This window comes from Mus musculus, chromosome 9 (genome assembly GCF_000001635.26).
Source record: "Mus musculus strain C57BL/6J chromosome 9, GRCm38.p6 C57BL/6J".
NCBI classification, from domain to species: Eukaryota; Metazoa; Chordata; class Mammalia; order Rodentia; family Muridae; genus Mus; species Mus musculus.
The window spans coordinates 108,170,382-108,193,595 of NC_000075.6; the positions used below are offsets into that span (position 1 = coordinate 108,170,382).

At 49.1% G+C, this 23,214-nt stretch overlaps 1 protein-coding gene across 2 annotated transcripts in view; it reads right to left on the reverse strand.

Moving 5' to 3' along the window:
* The window catches only part of Bsn (bassoon), a 94,398-nt gene extending 74,360 nt beyond the window's left edge, over positions 1-20,038 (reverse strand). The window contains exon 1 of one of the 2 annotated variants that reach the window (NM_007567.2): positions 19,663-20,002. In NM_007567.2, the coding sequence (NP_031593.2) occupies positions 19,663-19,877 (215 nt within the window). In that variant the 5' untranslated portion in view covers positions 19,878-20,002. Of the gene's footprint in view, positions 1-19,662 lie in introns of both variants that reach the window. The other variant, XM_006511634.4, reaches the window with a different exon arrangement.
* Between the last annotated feature and the right edge of the window lie 3,176 nt (positions 20,039-23,214).

The window sequence follows — 23,214 nt, forward strand, 5'->3', positions numbered from 1 at the left end:
CTTCTTCAGGTTTTGAGAGACAGGAGCTCAGTGTAGCTCAGGTTGGTCTCCAGCTTCCTGTTTAGTCAAAGGTGACCTCCTGACTCTACCTTCCTAGTATTGGGACTGCAGGCCTGTGTCATCTCATGGTACTGGAGGTCAATCCCCAGCCTCCAAAGTGAAAGGGTCTATGAAGAGGAGCTCTCGCACACTGCCAGCACTGGGATCTTGCAGTTGATCTGAGAGTGAACAGGGAACTTCTTGCTTAATAGGGGGATGAGGTGGAATGACTCTACGTTAGCCATCATGCCAGACAAGACCTCTATTTCTTCTGGCCCCCAGGAAAGCATCAGAAACAAGACTACTCACCTGAAAACATGGCTTCGCCATTCCCAGTTCCTATGGCCTTCACCATAGCAGGAGCAGTAAGCTAGACAAACAACCCCTGAGTCAGGAGTGGACAGGGCTAATGTTGGAGTCCAGAGGGAAAGGCTGGGGGGTGGGGGGTGGGCACAAGAAACAGACCATCTGTACAAGCAGCCCCAGCAATCACAGCAAGATGTCCTGGCCAGAAATAAATAGGCTATGTATGTTATTTCCTCTGTTCCCACACACACTTCTGATCCATCTCCCACTGAAAAGGAGTCTCCTGCTTCTTTTAATGGGAGCCTGGAGTGTGTGAGAGAGAGAGAGAGAAAGAGCTTTCTCCCTCCTAAAAGGCCCAGCCCCGCTGCACCTCCACTTAGCTGCTCGCCCCTCACACTTGTAACTCACTTGGATGCCCATCAGCGTCACTTCCTGAGGCAAGAGCTCTCATGATTTCTGGTCCTGCCCTTTCATTAGCACGTTTGTTTCTGGATGATTAAAATCATTCTCTCCCACTGAGCTCGGAGCTCTTTGAGAACTGGACGCAATGACTTTTCTTATCATTGTATCCTAAGTGTCGGCCCAGAGGCTAGGAAGAAGAGGATGGGCACATCTCCACAAGGTCAGGGGTTCTTTTCAGATCTGAGTACATGACAGTGGTTGCCAAGAGAGGCACCTAGAAGAATCTGCCTGTCTGCTGGCCTTCCGTCTTTCTTCTGCAAGCACACTTGAGGGATGTGGAACCACCAAAAAGAAAGTTGACCCTGGTAATGAGAAAGGGTCTAGTAAAAACAGCCCGGGGCTGTAAGTGATGGTGCACAAATCCTGGCACTCAGAAAGCAGAGGCAAAGAGGATCTCTGTAAGTTCAAGACCAGCCTGATATATACAGTGAGACTCAAGCTAGGATTACCCAGGCATTGTGGCTCATGCTTATAATGCAAGCACTTGGGAGGTAGAGGTAGTCGGTTCATCTTTAGCCAATTCAAGGCTAGCCTGGGCTACATGGCACTCTGTTTCAACAAAGAAAAGAAAAGCAGAGGCAATGATGTGTCCTACAGAGTCGGTTTTATGTAGACCAGGCTGGCCTCAAACTTACAGAGATTCTCCTGTCTCGGCCTCCCAAGCGCTGCTGGGATTAAAGGCATGTACTACCACGCCCGGTTCACAGAGTCAGCTCTAACCCACAACAGCTGAGTTCGGTGGACAGAGACAGGAACCTTCTTGACCCTTGAATGTCAAACTAGAGGTGAATGAATAGCTGGAGAGACTGCAAACCACCCCAAGTTCTAAAAGATACTGCTCTGCTCACTCCATCTTATTGCTTGCGACATTTCCCACTAGAACTGCCTTTGATCCATCAACCACACCCTACTCAGCTACTCACACTGACCCTGGGCCCCAGGGAGCCCAGGACTAGGAAAAGGCTCCATGCCAAACAAAAGACTTGCTAAAGATCTCCTATGAACATCAAACAAAATCAGTGATGTCCCTAGCCTCAGAAAGCCTTCCCTGGCATGGTGGTAAGCTCTTATAATCCCAGTGTTCAAACGCCTAAAGCAAGAGGATCACCAGCTCCAGGCCAGCCTGAGCTTACACAGTCTCAAAACCAACCATCACCACCACGACGAAGTCTTCACGTCAGCTCACTGCGCTGCACAACAGACTCAAGCTTTCCCAGGAGAAGAGACCCTGAGCAGCGGAGTTATGTGGTAGACTGAGGTTTCAACAAAAGCGGGAGAGCATGACAGTGGGGGAATCTGCACAGCCCATGCCTGGGGTACCCAGGTCAGGGACCTAAGCTACGGAATTTAGCAAACCATCAGCACGTGACTTTTTTTTTTCTTTATGTCAATGCTCTAGTAGAGGAAGACACAGCTGAGGGCTGAGACCTGGGAATCCATGCAGGCAGGGCAAACAATGCCGGAGGAGGCTGAAGATAGCCAACGAGGTACACAAAACCCAAAGCGACTTTGCAGAAGGCAAATCAACAGGATCTGAGCCCAGAGGGAGGCCTGGGGCCGCTGAAAACCGGAACATTGTGCACTTATCCCACCAGTAGACTATCCCCAGGGTCCCAGGAGGTATCAGGGTCACAAATGCATGTGTGCATGCGTGTGCATGTGCATATGTGTGCATGCATGCATGCATATTAGAGCAGGATGTGTGTGAAGCTCAGGGGTCACCTGTGCAGCCAGGCATGGCTTGTACCACATGTCCACCCCACCCCTACCACACACCATTGGACTCCCTCATCAGGCTATGACTCACTTCACTCACATCGGGTTATGGCCCTCATTCCTGAAGGCCATGCACTCTGTGAATGTTCAGAGCATGTTGATGTTTGCCTGAGGAGCCGAGGCATACTTTGTCTCCCTGGCAGGCGGAGAAAGAAGGGATGGCATGAATTCTGTCCTCTTCCCAACTAGGCTCTGAGGCTTCTGGGACATGAGCCAGATTAAGTGCACTGCCCTGGGTCACATGGTAGCAAAGCCCATGCCTCCAAGCCCCACCCAGCAGGACTAGGCCTTTTTCTTCTGCTGGAGTCTTTTTGTTTGTTTTGTTTTGTTTTTTGTTTTTTCGAGACAGGGTTTCTCTGTATAGCCCTGACTGTCCTGGAACTCACTTTGTAGACCAGGCTGGCCTCGAACTCACAAATCTGCCTGCCTCTGCCTCCTGAGTGCTGGAATTAAAGGCATGCGCCACCACACTCGGGTCTTATAAGGCAAGGCTACCAAGAAGATGGTTTCTGCTTCCCTCTGATCAGTTCTCAGAGCCCACACATGGGCAAGCAGAGTGTCCGAGGCACACTAGGCTCTCTATCCCTTCCAGGCCATAAAAGCTTCTTCATCCCCAAGAGTCATTCACTGAATGGGGAGGCCCTTTTTCCCCACCCCATTTCTGGCTTGCCCAGTACCAATCTGGAATCACCCCACAGTGAACTTGACCTTCTGTCAGTCAGAGACACACAGGCATACAAACACATCCCTTGGTTCCTACCTACTAGCACTACTGCTTCCAAAAGCAGTGTGTGTACTGGGCCTGGAGAGAGAGCTATTCTGTAAAGTGCTCACTGAACAGGGAGGGAGAGACAAGAGATCCCCGTGGCTCAATGGCCTGCCAGTCTAGTCAGGGAGCCCCAGTTTCCAGTGAGAGACGCGGCCTAAGCCGTGTGGACAGTGTCTGAGAAACAACACCCAAGGCTGACTTCTAGTCTCCATCTGTGCCTGCCCAGCTGTACACAAACACACACAGACACACACACAAAGCAATGTGTGTTTTCACCTAGGATTTTGTCCTTCCCTGAGACACCAATGTACTACAGCAAAGGAAGCTGAGGGAGTATATCTGAAGCCTGTGTCCCCTGCCAAACCTTACAGCTGGGTTCAGCCCTTATCACTCTTGGGTCTTTACATCGGAAGAGAAGGTATCACTCCGATGGTCACCACAAAGATCTCTGGTCTCTAAGAGCATTTTTGTTTTCCTTCCTCAACGTTCAGGAGTATAGAGGTTTTTAGTCTTTACCATTTAGGAATGCGACATCTATCTGTGGAGTCCTGGGGAAGTTTATGCCTCTGCCCTTAGGTCTGTGTATTTCTACAGCTCAGGCTAGCAAAGACTCCAGCAGAACGGCCAGGTAAATGCAAAGCAGCAATGTGAGCAGGGACTATGTGGTCTCCAGCATGAACTCTAACAAAGAAACGGACCGGGAGGCAGTGTGGTAGGCCTGATCTCTTGGGAACATTGAGAGCAAGCTGCCGGGGTCTGTCTGTCCCTCCTTCCCTCTCCCACATCAGTTCACGCACTACAACTTCCCAGAGTGTCCTAGTAGGAACGGCCCAGTGACTCTGCTCTGTGGGTGGTGTATCTCGGACAGCAGGCAGTCAGCACTAAGCACCTTCCTTGCAGCACAGGATGGACATCTGGCCATTGGGAAAGTCCAGTTCACCAGCTTCTTAGCCAGCCCCAAGAGCCACACAGCCCACTTGCTGAACTCTGAGGCATTCCTAGCCCGGGTGAGTGGTGGTGTCTGTACCCACGTTGGCATGAGCAGGGCACAAGGTCAGCACAGCAGCCCCCTCCTTTCCAGCCCCCAGATCTGCCAAGGCGGGCCTGTCTCACTTCACTCTCACTCAAGCTGAAAGCCAAAACCCTTAGTCAGATTTCATGGAGTGTCATGGAGAGGAGAACTAAGGAGTCAAAGCAGCCCCTCTGGTTGGATGCTGTCCTCAGAGGCTCTGCTGGTCTGGGCTGAAGCTCTGAGTTAGCTAGCTGTATATTCTGAGATCTTCTGGACTAGACAGGTCTTTTAAGTTCATTGTCTAGTCTGATCTCTAAATGCTGCCTTAGCAGCTGTGTGTGGGCATAAGAAGGATGGTCCATGGCCCTCTGAGCCCGTCAGGCATCACCCGCTGCCTAAGAGCCCCCAGAGGCCAGGGAACAGACCCTTAATCAAGTTTAACTCAAACATTCGCTAAAATAGGAAATCAGGAGTCTGTCTCATTCACCTTTCGTTCCTGGGCCTGTCCATGAAACCTGGCCTCAATTAATAGTCATGTCATGCCAGGCCTCGTGCTGAGTGCTTTCGTTTCCAACAAATCATTTGATAAGACTAATGTTTGTTCAATTGAACGTACTCGACTCGCTCTCCTGGAACGCCAGTGCTGCCTTACTTCCACCATTATGTCTCTCTTCCAGAACCAGGTGGCATTACAGGAAAGCACTCGCAGGTGAAGTGCTGCCTAACGGTGTCGCCTGGATCTGACTACCCAACATGGCTGTCACCTCACTTGGATGCCTGCCAATCACAGCCTGGCCCGGGGGGGGGGGGGGGGCGGGCCCTTGGATTCCAGAGCACCTCCCTGGGTTTGCTCTCAAGCACCAGGGGAAAGCCAAGCACAATAACCCAACATGGAACTCCTAAACTTAGGCTCTGCCCACTCCTCTCCACATACAACACCAGACGTTCAGGCGGAGCTCAAGGGTTCTCTGGATTATTCTCTTTCCCAGCTCTCTGCAGCCAACTCTGAGCAAACACCTGCTGCACCTGCAGAGCACGTTGAGAAGATGATTACTGTGACCACATTCACCTCCTCCGGCTCTGCATGTCACCTCCATCCCTGCTGTATGGACCACCTCTGACTGGTAACTAGCCACGACAACTGGCCACCGCCTCTGACTGGTAACTAGCCACGACAACTGGCCAGCTCTCTGGTTCTACTTTTGTCTTCAACACTGACTTATGCATTTGCCATTTTGTTTCAAGCAATCCACTTGAGGAAATCCCACACTGATGGAAACACAAACTAGCATGTGTGTTCCTGTTATTGGCCATTATTCCATGAATGGAAGGGACAGGGCCTAAGTTTAGGAGTTCGATGTTGGGTCCCTCACTGTGATGCTGCAGCCCAATGTCCATGGAGAAATTATGTTATGTTCACAAGGGGACCAGAGTGCAGATGTAAAGAGAAGGTAGGAGTTCTGAATCAGCTACAAAGTGATGATCATCAAGATTCATTATGTAAGTCAAGTGCAGTAGCCTCTGCCTTTAATCCCAGGACTTTAACCCTTGCATACAGGAAGCAGAGGCAGGTGAATCTCTAGTTCTACACAGTGAGTTCAAGGCCAGCCAAGGCTACATATTGAGACTCTGTCTCCAAAAAGGGAAGTGAGGTGGGGACAGGGAATGCTGATGAAACTGTTTCTTATCACAGAAGGAAGGGAAGAAGGAGCAGAAATGAGCCACTCCCAGTGTGCCCTTTCTGGATCCCTGCAGTATAGACCTTGACCAAAATGCTTGTTTGCCATCACCAAGTTCTGGGATGTATGGTGACTACAATATCACACTGGGCTTAACCACGAATTGTGTTGTCTAAAGGAAATGAACAACACATGAGTGTCAGTCACGGTTCTATTGCTGTGAGGAGACACCATGACCAACAATCTCTTATAATAGAAAGCATCTGATTGGGGGCTTGCTTGAAGTTTCAGAGGCTTTGTCCACTGCCACCCTGGTGGAGACCATAGCGGACACATAGCACTGTAGCAGTGGCTCAGAGCTATGTCCTGATCCACAGAGGGAGACACTGGGCTTGGCACGGGCTTTTAAAGCCTCAAAACCAACCCCCAATGGCACATTTCATCCAAAAAGGCCACACCTCCTAATCCTTCTAATCCTTTCAAACAGAACCATTCAGTGGTGACTAAGTGTTCCAATAATACTAGCCTATAGGGACCACTCTCAATCAGACCACCACAATGAGTAAGTCAGAGGCCTGTGCAGTTCAAACACACTCGTGTGTCTGTCATCTTTATTGCAAGAACCAGCAGCTAGCCTGCTGCCCAGGGAGGATGAAGCACACACTAAGTGGAGCCTGGAGTCCAGCCTACATCAGTGAATTCTATCCAGCTTGCAAATGTCTGAGTGAGAACATTTTTTTTTAAAGAACTGTTATTTGAAGCCACTGAATTTTGGCTGATTTATTGCACAGTAATATGGTGAAATCAGATAAGTACTCAAAACCAATCCTTACAAATTAAAAACAATCTAGAATAAAGGAGCTTAACTTTTTATCTTATTAATGGCATAACCACACAGGAAAGACTAACTTCTAATAGCTCAAGACATGAGCCTATATGTCTCTGGAAAGATATAACCTAAAGACCAAATATACCCCAGGGGATCTTAACTTATATTCACTAGTATTATTGCTAGGGAAAAAAATAGCTACATTATTACTTTAAAATAACCATACACGGGATCCATCCCATAATCAGCCTCCAAACACTGACACCATTGCATACACTAGCAAGATTTTGCTGAAAGGACCCTGATGTAGCTGTTTCTTGTGAGACTACGCCGGGGCCTAGCAAACACATAAGTGGATGCTCACAGTCAGCTATTAGATGGATCACAGGGCCCCCAATGGAGGAGCTAGAGAAAGTATCCAAGGAGCTAAAGGGAACTGCAACCATATAGGTGGAACAACATTATGAACTAACCAGTACCCCGGAGCTCTTGACTCTAGCTACATATGTATCAAAAAATGGCCTAGTTGGCCATCACTGGAAAGAGAGGTCCATTGGACTTGCAAACTTTATATGCCCCAGTACAGGGGAACACCAGGGCCAAAAAGTGGGAGTGAGGGGGAGGGGAGTGGGGGGAGAGGGTATGGGGGACTTTTGGGATAGCATTGGAAATGTAAATGAGGAAAATACCTAATAAAAATATTAAAAAATTCCAGCCACAGTAAATGTCACACTCCTATTGACACAATGTGACTAGAATATGCCTATAATTATAAAAAAATAACTATACACATGTGCACACATTCTACACTCTACCTATATTCACGCATACATATGTGTTAGAATAAAGCCAACACATAGTAATGACAATGTCTCAAGACTGTACAGGAGTGAGGGGCTTTTTGGTTTAGTTTAAGAGAAGGGATACGCTGGGTATGCGTGTGGGCATGCAAACACACTTGTAGGTCCAGGACTGACTGGCAGAGGGAGGAGGATCAGGAGTAGGTTCTGAGGATGAGACTCAGTTCTCACATCTGGCAGTGAGCCCTTTTCCAATGAGCCATCTCTCCAGCCCCTCACCATTCCACATTTCTCCTTCGGTGTGTCTGCTGAGCACCTGCTGCTCTTGTGAGTGCAGCCCCTGCAGACCCAGAGACTGGGCTACCTAAGGAAAGGCCAGCAGGGAAAGAGCAGGGCTGCACAGTGATTCCTCTGCAATGCACAGGGGGCTGTGGCCAGGGTAAAGGGGCGCTGGCCTCTCCAATCCGACTTTGACTCTCCCTCTCTCCTCAGCTGGCAACTCACCAAACATCAGCTAGCAAGGCCTTGGCTGTGAAACTCTAACACTGGCCACTCAAGGTCAGATGTGGGGCTCGAGAATGTGGGCTCACAAGGACGCAGGAGAGGGATATGCCCTCAGAGGATGACTCCTGAAACAAACACTGCCTTAATTCTTACCCTCGTTCTCCAGTGGAACATAGGATCCAAAAACCTCACTAGGTTGCAAAGAATCTCCAGGCATACAGAGAGCAGACATGGCAGGACCTACACAGGCTCCCGCAGATGCACACCTGGGCTCCACGTTTCCAAATGGGAGTCACTCAGCCTTCGTGCAGAGATGGCCTGCAAGAGGCTAGACAGCCATGGGGATAGCTTCCATGAAGATCTCAGAAAGGCAGAGGAAGATTTTCTGCTGCTGGCATGAGTGAAGGCTCTGATCTTCAGACTGTCATTCATAAGCCATGTCACGTGCTAAGCCAGGGCCCTGGTCTCCGAGTCTCCCTGTCTTTAGAGTACTGAGCCTTGGGCACACCAGCCTAGGTAGGCAACTGTCCCCACGACAGCCAAAGGAGCTGAAAGTCTCAAAGTCAGAGAAGACCAGACTGAGGAATTGTGAGAACATGGCAGGTAGGGAGGCTCATAACAGATACCTGTGAAACCTCTGAGCCGAGGACCAGCCAACAAGAAATATAAGGAAATCCACTTCAAGTAACCAGAAACAGGAGTTTCCTAACAGAGGAGTCTGCTGAGAAAGACCAAAGACTGCTGACTACTTTCGCGTTCATACGAGGGCAGAGCTCTGCCCGGGAGATAACAGCAGCCATTCTAGCATCTGTTAGGGCTGGGCTAGGGGCAGACACACATTATCTGCTGAAGCCAAGCCATATTCTCAAAGGACCACCCTCACGTACTGACCTTGACACTGAGAGAGTCTGGCCTAAGCCCACAGAGGCCTAGGGCAGCTCTTCCCGCTAAAATGAAGGTGTCAACTCCACCGTCCAACTGCATGAGTGCAGTAGACCAAACTAGCCTCTTCTGGGCTCGCCTTCCCTTGTGCCAACCTCCCCCCTCACAGTTTTGCCCAACTCCAGCTCCCTCTGGCAATCATAGGCACATAGACCATTGCCTATGGGGAGAGAGATGCTCAGAAGGTGAGGGGGCCCAGAGCAGGGAACGGTGAGCCCACAGCAGGCTCTGCTGGCCTAGGTTTCGCTTGCATCGCTGGCTACCCCAGTGCATGGAGGCCAGTGACTTTCCAAGCAGCCACCTGTAGGGAAAGTGCCATCGACCTGGCTCCAGGCTTGACTTCCTTTGTCCATTCTAGGAAGTTTCTAGAACATAGTAAATGAGCCACCCTCTATTTACAGCTGCTTTTAATTCCCCTGATGGAAACACATTGTGCTTTTTATTTATCATCTTGTTTTGCCTGAGACAGGTTCTCATTCTGTATCTCAGGCTGATATACTATTTAACAAACACATGCTGGCCCGGAAGGCAGCGTGACCCTCCTACCTCAGCCTCCTGGATGCTGGGATTACAGGTGTGAGCCCCATGGCCAGTTTGTGACCTTGACTTCTCAGTGGGGCTGAAGAACAATGGAAATCATCCCCTCCCTTTTTATTCATCTCATAGAGGTCAAATGTCAAGGGTGAATGGGGCTTTGGAAATTATCCGGTAAACCCTTCATTTTAGGGATGATGAAACTGAAAACTTAAGGGCCTGGGAGTGGGTCAGTGGCGGAGCCCTTACCAAGCATGAGCCTCAGAAGCTCAAAAATAAACCAAGAATATCCTAAAGATCTCCTCGGTGTGTGTACTCAGTGTGGCGTCTGGGGCAACATCAAATGATCAAAACCTGGCTTTCTGATCGGCATTCAGGAGGCCCACTCTTCCGCACCCCACACTGTCCTTTATCCAAATGTCCTACTTCCTGATCCTTTTGCCTCCCCACAGCCCTCCCCATCCTCTTGCTAAATTTTCCATCTTCTCTGAGCAGGAGGAAGGGAAATGACACGGCTCTCCAGCTGTGCTCAGTGTAAGGCATTTTGGTTTGCTAACGTCTGCTTGCTAGCTGTTCTGAAACGCTCATCTTAGGTCTTTGGAGCTCCCAACAGAATAAGCTAATGTTTTGAATGTGTTTTGTAAGCTGTAAAGCACTATACAAATATATGTTCTACTATTTTAGGATATGGAATAATACAATCCCTTCAAATCGTGCTTTTGATTATCCTACCTCCGTGAGACAAAGAGAAGCAGAGGTGAGAAGGACAAGAAGGAAGAGGAAAGAGAGGGTAGAGATCTGGACATGTCTGTCTGTCCCTCCTCAGACCACAAGTCCATGGAGGGCGGAGCGCACTCATTCTATGCTATTTCTTCTGTTCTCACGGCTCACCAAGCATAGGCTCGAGTGGTTCCTTTAAAACCCTACTCTAGGCGAGGTGCTCATGATCCCACCACTCAGAAGGCTTAGGCAGGAAGACTAAAACCGAGTCTGGGCTACACAGTGAGACACTGACAAACGAAACAACGCTGAGGTGGACATGTAGCCCAGATGTAGAGCATCCACCCGGTGTGCTTGAAGCCGTGGGTTCGATTCTCAGCACTGCATAGAATGGCATGGTGGTGCATGCATGGGGTCCTAGCACTCTGGGGGTAGAGGTGGAAGATCACAACTCCAAAATTATCCTCAGCTACAAGGGGAGCTTGAGGTCACCCTGAGCTACCTGAGATCCTGTCTCAAACAAGAAAACATTTCCTTGTGGACTGAGGATGTAGCTCAGCAGCAGAGCATTTGCCTGGGATATATGAAGCCCTGGGTTCAATTACCAGCATCAAAATATGTAAGTAATAAGTTTTAAGTTAAAAAAACCATTTCTATTTCACTGAAGAAAAAAAAAAACCCAAGGGTTCCCACATATAAAATATACAGAAGAGGAGAGTGCAGAGACTTTGGCCAAGAGATAAACAACTCTAAGTTAGACAGGAAAAATAAATTAATAACAACATTATACTCTTGAAAAAGCACTGAGCAGATTTCAACTCTTTTTCACCACAAGAAAATAAGTATGTGAGTGACTAAACACACTATTTTTCTATGTTTTAAAGCATCACGTGGTATATAATAAATACTGTTAAAAGCCTGGTATAATGGCACATACCTAGAGGAGGAGGAAGCAAAGGGGAGGGTCACAAGTTCAAGGCCAGTGTGGGCCACATGGGACCTCGCTCCCACCCCACCCTCCAAAAACCTTTAGGCTCAGGGAGTAAAGTGCTTGCCACAGAAACATGACCTCCATTTGAAGCCCAAGAACAAACAAAACGCCAGATGTGGTGGTAGGTGTCTGTAATTGTGGTGGTCCTACAACGAGAAGGGGGCTGACCCGACTTAGATGGCCATGGACAGGAATGGTCCAGGCTACTTCCTGTTTTTCCAGAGGAGCAGAGTTTGATTTTTAGCATCCATGTTGGGCAGCAGCTTACAACTTGTATAACTGCAGCTCCGGGGGTGTCCATGCCTCCTGCCTCCTCAGGCGCTGACATTCACAAATCCTCATACAGACACATGCATACACATAAGTAAAACCAAAGTATTTTTAAAAAGGTCAAGAGAGCTGGATATAATGGCGCAAACCTTTATTACCAGGACTCAGGAGGCAGAGGCAGGCAGATCTGAGTTCAAGGCCAACCTGGTCTACACAGAAAGTTTCTAAGACTCCCCGGGCTATACAGAGACCCCGTCTCAAAAAGATAAGATAAAAGGGTATGTAGGACTACCATGACTGCTCAGTGGTTAAGAGCACTGGCTGCTCTTCCAGAGGACCAGGGTCCAATTCCCAAAACCCACATGGCAGCTCACAACCATCTATAACTCCAGTCCCAAGGGACCCAATGTCCTTTCTGGTCTTAGTGGCACCAGACATACACATGTTGCATAGACTCACATGCAAGCAAGCACCCATATGCATAAAATAAAATAATTTTAAGAAATTTAAAGAGAGGGAGAGACCTTGCCTCAAAGTGGTAGGTAAGGTCTAACATCTGTGGCTTTCCTCTTTTCTAAATATGTACCACCCAATGCTCTCTCTCTTCCCGCTGTCTCTGTTTTCTGTCTGTCTATCCCTGTCTGCCTGTCTCTGTCTCTGTCTCTCTCTCTCTCTCTCTCTCTCTCTCTCTCTCTCACACACACACACACACACACACACACACACACACACACAGGCACATGCACAGGCACACATACAGGTAGTCCCTTGCTAACCCCCACATACACAGCAATACACCAATGTGACTACTGAAGAGTGTCCTTATCTTCCCTCTTTTCCAAATCACCCACATTTCTGCAGTAATTATTCAGCATCCTTGTGAGAGTTGTTTCCTCCCTAGGCCAGCGTCACTCGCGGGTAGGACAGACTTCTCAGGAGCTCCTAGACAAGCCGTTAGAGCCCTTTGATCCCCTCTGTATGTGAGACTGGGTCTCAGAAACCACTCCCACTTCCTTGCAGAGTCTTCACCCTTGGCTCTGACATCAGAACCACCTGCTCTGGGCCAGGCTTCTGCAGGCACTTCTGGACTTGAGCCTGAAAAGGACTTAAAAGGTTCTAGGGTGCCTCTAAGTAATTTTCTTGTTAGAAAGAAGTGAGAGTCAGTCAGCAGGTAAAGCCTCTTCTTGATCAGAGCTCTCATTAGAACCGTGGGTGCATAAAAGCAAAGCTGGGAAGGAAACATCCTAACACCCTGCTGGGCCCCAGAATGCAATTCGGATGAGCGAAGGAGCATGCGCAATGGCCTCAGCCGCTCAGTCCTAAGTAGAAGTGAGATAGGGAGAATAATGCCGCGGGAATGAGCTGAGGATAGTGGTCAAGCATCACTTGCCTAGGCTGGCATGCACACAGCCTTGGGTTTAACTCCCAGAACCACACACACACACACACACACACACACACACACACAAGACAGAAAAACCAGCAGACACCCACCCACTAAAGGTCCGGCCTGACAGGAGGGAACCACAGAGGGCAGAGCGCCAGAATTCCAGCTTCCCTACCACAGGGAGCCACAGGCCACGGTCCCAACTATAGCCAACCGCCCCATGGTGCTTCTACGCGAAGATGGCAGATGGTCCCTTAGGAGCAGAACTTGGGCAAGTCCCTGAGTTTGGTGCTGCTACCGACATGACATGCTTCTGGCAACGGGAGGACTGAGGCCGGAGGCCCCACAGCTAGACTTGTTCATCAAGCCTCACTCATATCCCGAAGTGGCCCTCAGCCACTGCTGCAAGCATGCAGGCCTCGGTCGCCGTTGTAGTTTTCAAACAGTTCCGGGGCAGGAAGGACAAAGATGCCAGGACAGATGGGGCCTGCAGGGTTTGCACGGCATGGCAGGGCAAGAGAGAAATAAAAAACCTAGCCGACTGTCGGCGATGAAGCAGCCACTCAGTAACCACGGTGAGACCCAATGTGACGGCACGATCAGCCCCAGCTCAACAGGACAGACCATGGGCTCCCGGAGCGAGACCAGTGAGCTGAGGATTGCTTGAACCCCTCAAACCTAGCTCCTAGCAGCTTCTTATTTCGGATATACAGAGGGCTCACGTGAGCTGGGGTCAAAGGGCAGGACTCTGAAAGCGTTGGCTTCTTAAACTCAGTGCCAACCCAAATCAGGAAAATTTCAGAGACAGAAGAAAAAGTGACCCAGTACATTGTTCTTTGGCTCCCAAATTAGTCCAAAGCCTGGCTCTATTTTTAGCGACTTCCTCCTCTCTCCATATCTGAATCCTTCAACAAATCCCTTCTTCTAACGGTAGAATTTCAGCCCGGCGTGGTAGCACATGCCGCTCTGCACTTTGGAGGCTAAGGCAGGAGGATTGAGAGTTTGAGGCCACCCTGGGCTAAGTATGTTTAAGATCAACATAGCAAGTCATGGTCTCAAAAATAACAAAATGAATGAAGTCTGGGCTTGTGACATACAATTCAGTGGTAGGGCATTTGTCTAGCATGTATGACGCTTCAGGGTTTGAAATCCAGCACTATGAATTAATAATAATAATAATAATAATAATAATAAAGCATGGATTAGAATAGAGTCTAAATATAATATTATAATATCCAATTTTTCAGGAAAACTTTAGCCAAGATACATCTTAAATGACATCATAAGAATGCAATTAGCTCAGTCTAGAATATGAAGGATCAAAGAACAAATGACTCAGAGATGTAATACATAAATTACAGAACGAACAACTTCAGAGACAGTCTATCAATTTAAAGGGACTAGATTTACCTTATATATCACAATTTGTGCAAACCAACTGCCAAAATCTATAACACGATCAGAAGACAGACCCACATCCAAATGATCCCTGAGATTAAGGAGAGATTGTTGGAGGGCTGGAGAGACAGCTCAGCAGTTAACGTCGTGTACTGTGCTTGCAGGGGACCCAGGTTCAGTTCTCGTCTCCCATGTTGAGTGGCTCCTACTACCTATACCCAGCTTGAGAGAGAGCCAGTCTTTCTGGCCTCTTCGGTCACTTGCACTCAGATGCATATTCACGCACAGAGACACACAAATGCACATAATTAAAAATAAATCTTTTTTTTTTAAAGAACAGGCTGTATGTTTAGCTGAAGACAGGGTGCCTGGCCAGCATTTCTGAGGCCCTGGGTTTGATTCCTAGCATACCTTCCCTGGGAGGAAAGAAATACCTACTCAGCTATGATGGTGTCGTCATGGTTACGTTTATTCAGAGCTCATTTCTTGGAAGGATACAGTGAGATGCTGCTGATGGGATGTAGGACTGTTGGAATTTGTCTCAGTGAGAAGGGAGGTAAAGGAAACGTGATTGGCTGAGTTGAGCGTGCCTGTATCCACGTAATTGGAACATGAGGCTTTAGTGGACAATCCTCTCTGTTGTTACATATGCTGAAGTGTTCCATAGTCATCGTGTTTTGTTTGTTTGTTTGTTTGTTTGCTCACTTGCTTGCTTGTTTAAATAGCCTGTCTTCTCCTAATATCTCCACTAGAAAAAAGAATTTTTAACTCAGAGCCAGGCTTGGTCACTCACACCTGTCGTCCCAGCTCTTGTAAAGCAGAGGCAGGTGGGGCAGCCCTAGTCCAAGTCCACCCTGGGTTATGTATGTGGTGAATTCCAGGCTAGCTAGGCTGCAAAATAAGACTCTGTCTCCAAAATAGAAAAAAAAAAAAAAAAAGCAAGCCACTGACAGCATCCTGACAGCCCCACTGGTGCTGGGGACAATGTCACAAAGCTGCCCTCTCCAGGTAAGATTGACAATGTCACTATTCTAAAGGAAGGTCACTTCAATTCATACCTGTACTCCCAGAAAACTCAGCCACTGGGGCCAGACAAGGCTTCTAAATGACAAATGACGGTTATTTCCAAATCTGGCAATTCCACCTATCGCTCTGCCTTCACAGGTTCACTGTAGACTGCTAGTCCACGGCTATCAGCTAATGCGGGGGACCTGGATTCAGACACTGTGCCTGATGAATCCGTTTTGAGAAAAGAACTCCACGTGGTTCGTGGGCACTCTCACCTTCCAGCAAATGATAAGGGTTCCTGTCATGTTTGCCTCAAGACTTCTCCATGTCGTATGAACTAAAAGGGAACTGTGGCTTTTGATGGGCATTTAGAGAGAGATGTCTCAGCTGGCTTGTCCCTGTCTCTCTCCGAGTCTCTTGCATTCAGTCTCTTTGCTCACTGTCTCTGCCAAGGTAGACCACATTCCTCTTCCCGCCCCTACCCCTGAATTCCAGTGATTTTCCCATAATGTTTTGTGTGTCTCTCTCCCTTGAAACCTAAATGTGTCTTTCTAATCTTCCTACTTGAAAACCCTTCCATATGTAGACACTAGGCTGCCCAGTCTTTCCTTGAGATTATCCACGATGTGACTCTTCAAGAGGGACCTAACCAACCAGACTGAGTGCTAGTGGGTAGGGACCTAATGGGTTTTCTTCCATACTGTCCATGTAGCCAAATCCAGTACTTGTTCTCAGTAGCTAAGATACCTCAGCTAATTTATTGAAGATCAATTTGCACATGACAAAACATTTACACGTTCTTTCAGCTGATGTGGGCGAGATGATGTGGGCGAGATGTGTGGGCTGCCACGGATTTATGTGGGCCCTTTGTGCAATTTTAAAGCAGTTGCTTAAAATTTATTTGTGTGTGTGAATGTGCCTAAATCTACGTACACAGTTGGGGGAGGGGGTGTGTTCACCTGTGTCCATACAGGGAGATGCCAAAGGAAGGTCTCGAGGGTCCTCTTCAACATTCTCCACTCGCCCCCTTTGAAGCTGGGGCTCTCTTCTCAGAGCGGCTGGAAGCCAGCAAGTCTCACTGATCCTCTCATCCTGCCTGCTCAGCACTGGGGGATGCAGGTTTTCATGAGATGCCCAGTTATTTGAAGCTCAGGTCCTCATGATTGTGTAGCAAGCTCTCTTCACCACGGAACCATCTCTCCCTCCCTGCTTCGTGTAAGGATTTTTAAGTTGTATTTTTATGTGTATGAGTGTTTTGCATGTATGTCTATGCATTATATGTATGCCTGGTGTCCATAGAGGCCAGAAGCAAGTGTCAGATCCCCTGGAACTGAAGGTTATGGATGGCTGCCACCCAACATGTGGATGTCAGGGATTGACTCCAGGTCCTCTAAAAGAGTAGTCAGTGCTCTTAACTGTTGAACCATCTCTCCAGTACTCAATGAGCAGGTTTTTGTTCTGTTTTGTGGTGGTACTGGGACTTGAACTCAGGGCCTTATAGGTGCTGACTAAGCACTCTGCCACAGTACTACCTCCCAGCTCCTTACTTTCTCAGGTTCTTACAAGGTCTGGCCTTAACCTGGTGGTATGTCATGGATACATGCACAGGTAAAATTGCATCATCTATGCCCTTGCTGCACATTGATACATCACTATAAATGACTGAGTGAGTGAGTGAGTGAGTGAATGAGTGAATGAATGAATGAATGAAGCTTGTTCCTTCCTCTGACAGGATGCAGCCCCTACCAAGTCACTTAGCTTAGAAAGCAGAGTCTGAGACAGAGATCAGCTTCCTTCCAATCTGTCTCCTTAGGAAAAGCAGAGCTGATAGAACTATATGAGGTGAACCTGAGACCAGACACAGAAAATCCTTCCTTGTGAAGCTATGCAGTGCCCAAGGCTCTGCCATCGTCCCTGGAGGCCCAGAGACAGCATCACTATGGGTGTGGCAGCACCTATGCTTACTGAATTCAAGTCAGGCTCTTCAGCCTTGAACGCTGAAGCCGCCCCCTCACAGAGCCCGAGTCAGCTCAGCAGGAGGATGAAAAGAACGAACTCAGCTTGAGGTGACAGGAGGTGCTGTGGCAATCGGAGAGAAGCAGGATTCCACTCCCTAAGAACCTCACTTCTCTTCCCCTATGGGGTTAGAAAATTCATCACACCTTCTTTTGGCCCCTTCCCCTATACTATAAGGTTTCTGGCTGCTATAAAATTCAAGGCCTTGTTGGAAACAAATATATCCCTGTGCAATGCTCTTTGCTGAATGCCTGGGGCTCATGCCATGGGGCTTTTTCTCCATCAATGGGCCAATCTGTTCATCAGCATCTCAGAACAGAACATGCTAAATTTGGTATCAGGTACCTGAGATGCACTGGTGAAAGGACCTAGAAGCCATCCCGACTCTGAGGCAGAGACAGACAGACAGAAGTGGCTGACTGCTTAGCTGAGGTGCAGTGATAAACTGACTAGGAGCTAGAAGAGGACCTCAAGGGTCCTCAGTCTTCAGTGTTACTGACAAATCAGCTCAGCCCCTGAGCCTCAAAACTGAAGGACCTCAGGAACACACACACAGGCCAGTGTGTGAGCCCTACCCACAGCTGGCAAAATGTGTTGTGACTGCAAAATCCAGCAATAGCCCATGGTTTCTGCATGATGGCAGTGGCTAGGTTTTCCCTGAAGCAGGACTTATAGGTAGAGCACAAATGGAACACTGAGCCGTATGAGCAGTATACAGCAGCAGCCTCTGTCCTGTCCCTCTAATCCGCCAGGTCTTTCCAAAATTCCATATGCTTGCCTCTGCAATGTCGGATAAACAACTAGTAGAGCAGCCAGTCTGGTTATCCGGAAGGGAGATGGTAAATTCTCCATATAACAACAAGGTGGTTTTCCATTCAGCTGTAGCTTTTCCTTGAAGGGAGAGAGCTGAAGCTTGGCGAGCCTGTTTCTCAGGCTAAAACCCAAAACAAGCATCTCATCACACAGCGAGATGGGCAGTGTGTCCAGGGCTAAGAGCTGCGTGGTACTCAACTGCATTACTGTCAAAGCAAATGTAAAACGGGCCAGTTCCTCCTCTAAAAGCTACATTCATGGGCTGGCCTGTTTGAGATGGCTTCAGGCTACTGACATCTCTGCATCACTGTGAGTTATCTAAGAAAAGACTCCTGAAGAAATCAACACAGGAGGCACAGTTGGGTGTCTGAAAAAGCAAACATTATTCTTCCTTGGAGTTTCTGTGTACCAGAAAAGGCAAAGCAACATAGATATTGGCAGCTTTGAATGGAGATAGAAACACCTCCCCCCAAGGGGGACGATACTCCCCAGGCCCAACTGGTGTAAAAATAACGCCTTCCGTTTTACCCTGTCATCTCTTGGTAGTCTTGAGTCGGCTGACACAGGCCAACATTCACATCCTCCGCCTTCCATGCCACTTGTTTTTGCAGAATCTGGGTTTGGCAAACCCTGAAACAAGCTGGGCTCAAAAATATTTGGCCAGATCTATTTGGTTTAAACCAGTCTATGTGGATTTTGGCTTTCCCACTGGCCGGAGGTGTTGAGCTAAATCATTAAGCCATGAGTTCATATCTGGTGGGAGGTAATTCAATAGCGTTTTCTGCCTCACCTGAAAGTGTTCACAAACCCTTGACGAAAGCACATGACCGCGAGTATTATAGGGCCTGATAGTATCCGGTGGGCAATTTTCCTTTCCTCAGAGACAGTGACAGGCACGAAATGCTTGAGGAAAGCAAAGGACCAAGTTCATGGCTCAACTATTCCCATCTTTCCCTATTCCTAGCAGTGACACTTATCTTCCCTGACAGCCACTCCCATTGTGCTCTTTCTCGACCCAACACAATGGACATATGCAGACGCTGGCAGACAGGGAGGATGTCTTCCATCCCATTGCTCCCCTGTGCAGAGGGACCAGACTAAGGTTACATAAGCCCCTCCTGAGCTGTTGGGCCCCTGCGCTATGGGGAAGAGAATTGGGGGATTGTGACGAAGTCACGGTCTGCAGGCCCTGACTAACCCTGTACTCACCATCCTGTCCTGTCAAGGCGGGGCGGCTGGAGAACCTAGGGTTGCCCACCTTGACCACCCAGCTCACGCCAATCTGGCAGGATTCGCAGTGCAGGCAGACCCGAACCTGCTGTCCACTAGATCGTGGGATTCCAGGCCCCGGCCCCAGATTCGGACCACAGCTCCCTGCCCCCCAGGAGCCCAGACGCGCGCTCTTACCTGCCCGGGCCGGGGCCGGGGCCAGGGCCGGGGACCGGACCGAGACCAGGGGTCGGGGGTCCCGCCGCTCGCGCAGCGCCAGCCACGGGGAGCTGTCCGCCGCCAGCTAGTGCTGAAGGCGGCTTCCCTGCTCCGGGGCCCGGACCCAGACCAGAGCCTCCGGGCGGCAGCGGCCCTTCGCCCGCGCCGCCCTCCAGGCTGGCCTCGTTGCCCATGGTGGGCAGGCGGGCGGGCGGGGTCGGGGTCGCACTGCGCCCGGGCCGGCGGCTCCCGGGCGGCGCTCACACTCTCCGCTCCACCGCAGCTGCCGCCATCTCCCAGCTCGGCTCGCACAGCCGCCTGCTGCTGCGCATGCGCGTCGCGCGCGCTCCTGCCCTGCACACGCCCCCCCCCCTCCCCGCGCGCGCTCACGCCAGCCCGCGAAGACTCGTGTCCACGCACCAGCCTCGGGGTCGCCGGGAAAAGGCCTCCGGAACCCGCGCATGCGCCCTCCGCAGCCAACGCGGCCGGCGGGTGTTGAATGAAGGCCGGCGGCCTCGGGTGGCTGGCTGCAATCTGCTGGACCACTTTGGAGGTTCACTAGACCTTAGAAGCGACTAAGAGCCTTGAGTGGTGGCCTACGTCTGTAATGCCAGTCAATAGGAGATTGAGGCAGGAAAATCAAGGTCATCCTTAGTTACGTAGTGAGTTCGAGGCCAGCCTACACCAAACCATTTTAAAAGAAAAAAAACCGGGCCAGCAAAAGGGACCAATAGGTAAAGATGCTTGCTCCAAGTTTGATGCTGTGAGTTAGGAGCCCACATGGTGAAAGGAAAGAACCGACTTCCACGTTGTCTTCTGCTCTCCACATCCTCCCATTCCGTCAGCTATACACATACACAAATAAAAATGTCTTCCGTTAAAGTATAGTCTAGAGAGATGAATTAGCAGTTAAGAACTTTTATTGCAGCCGGACTTAATGGCACACGCCTTTAATCCCAGGATTTGAGAGGCAGAAGCAGGAGGATCTCTGAGTTCGAGGCCATCCCGCTCTGAGAGAAAGTTCCAGGAGAACCAAACTACACTGAGAAATGCTGCCTTAAACAAACAAACAAACAAACAAACAAATGACATGATTTTTAAAAAGGGAGAGAGAAGAAAGAGGGAGAGAGGGAAAGGAAAAAGAGAAATAGACAAAAAGAAAAGGCAGGGGAAAATGCCACAAGGTGGCATAGCGCTGTCCACGGCCTGAAATCTGGCACTTTCTATCCATAAGGACCATACATCGTGGTACACACCTTTCTTCCGAGCGCGTGGGAGCAGAGGCAGGCAGATCTCTGTGAGACTTCAGGCTTATCTATATAGCATGTTCTGGGGCAAGCTATTGTGAGATATAGCAGGAGGCTGTCCTGGTAGGTAAAGCATAGAACAGGCTCTGTGAGAGACTTGCAGGATGCAGATGAATGGGAGTCTGTTCAGAGGTGTAAAGTGATTGAGATGTTGGGGCCAGACCGTCAGGGGCTGGATATTGCTGTGGGGAAAACCAAATAGTAGTGAGCATCGTCTGGGATTCATACTGAGGCTGAGTCCCATAGACCCAGAGTCTCGGGAAGCACCCAAGGGAGAGAGGGTGTACAGAGTCAGGTGAAATTGGGGCCAGAGAAGAGAAGTTATTGGTGGCCTTCTGCTGTGGCCCTCGGGGACTGTCCAGAGGGTTGTAAATTTCCCTCATTAGCCTGAGACCTTAGTAAACTTTCTCGTCCTCATTTGAAGGGAGGAAAGAAAGGCAAGACAACCAAAGCAACATAGTAGTGTCTGGTACTACGTGGGGCCAGTGTCACTTTCTGTCCAAGGGAACTGTTAGAAAGGACCTTCCTTTGAGTAGCCTAAGTGGGAGGCTGGCCTGGTAGGGACAGGCAGCAAAGCCCCTGTCTCCTTATAAGGGCCTCAGATGTTCTCCTGAGAAAGAATGACTGTAAAACCCAGACTATATTCTAAACCATCTGTGGCTCTAAATCATGGCTATGTAGGAGGGCTTAAGTAACTTGACTGCATTTCAGAAATCTATATCATTCTCTTAATACTGAAGAATGTATTAAATATCAGAAGTTCTAACCTCTCATGTTGTGGTAGTGGTGGCTTTTGTCTTTAATCCCATTACTTGGGAGGCAGAGGCAGGTAGATCTCTGAGTTCAAGGCCAGCCTGGTCTACGGAGTGGGTTCCATGGCAGCCAAGGCTACACAGAGAAACCCTGCCTTGAACAACAAAAACAAAAGAGTTCCAACCTGACTTGGGATGGTCCAGGTGAACATGGACAGACCAGAGCTGTCTGTACAGGAAATGGACTTCAGCTCTTCCACCAAACATCCAAAGCTGCTTTTCCCCAAACTCTGTAATGGGGCAGGTAAAAATGAGAAGGAATTCAGAGTCTCCCAACTTCCTGTTGTTTTCTTACATGTCTGCTATGCTTCTGGTTAAACTCCTGAGCCTGTCTGGAACTGAGGGAGGAGAGCCTTCCCTGTGGTGCCCTTGCTGTGCTGAAGAGAGTTTTTGTTTCGTTTCTGGTGACTATTTATGAACAGGCACCATGTGAGTCAGTATCTCAGATCGGCTACTCCCAGTGGGACCTTGGAATCACCAAGCCCCTAGTTCCTCATGTGCAAAGTTAGGATAGTAACAGGGCTTGTAATAAGGAGGCTCTGAGGGTGAAGTCACTGGTGGGGGGTGACACACAAGAATGAGAGTCCAGCACACACAGATAATGCTGCCATTTGCTCTCTTGGGGATTTGTGACACATAGGCAACATGGCTGGTCAGACTGTCCCATACTAGACTGTTTTAGCTTCACAAACACCAGCTAGTGGGACATCTTGGGACCTCTACCTGGGGAGATAAAATGCATTCCTGATAGGGCACTAAAACCAGACAAAGTAATTCCACCAAGATCCAAGCTGGCAAACCAATGAGGTTATTGGACTCACCTACAGAGCATGCATGACTCCAAAGCACCCATCTCACTGGAAAGTGTCACACCCAACATGAATGACAACTTTCCCACAAACGCATAGATGGAGTCTCCCTTGTCCCCATCTACAGATAACCTTCCATCCTCTATACATTTACACACCTCCCAAGACCACAAGCCACACACAATTAGAACAGAATTGCAAACAGCAGACGAGGGGGTGCAAAAGGGATTGCCTGGGATCTCAGGTGAGGGTCCTGGCCCTTGCTACCGTGAAGGAATGTCAACAGGCACGATCTTGAGGGGCTCTGGTGAACAGTCACACCTGTTTCTGTTGAAGATGGTCATCGCTATTGTGCTCAGAGGATGGTCTTCTACAACACGTGGGTTGGACCAGCTAGAAGGCGGAAAACACAGCTTTTGTTTGTTTATTTGTTTGTTTGGTTTGTTTCTGTAGAAATCACAGAAGTTGTGGCTTTCCACAGATTCAAGTCAACATGTCCCTAGTTCCTGGGGGAGTAATTAGCCCTATCCAGCCAGTAAGATTGGGGAGCTGTTCTCCTCAGGGTAGATTCTTGGCTGCAAATAGACCTCTAGGGTCTTTGCT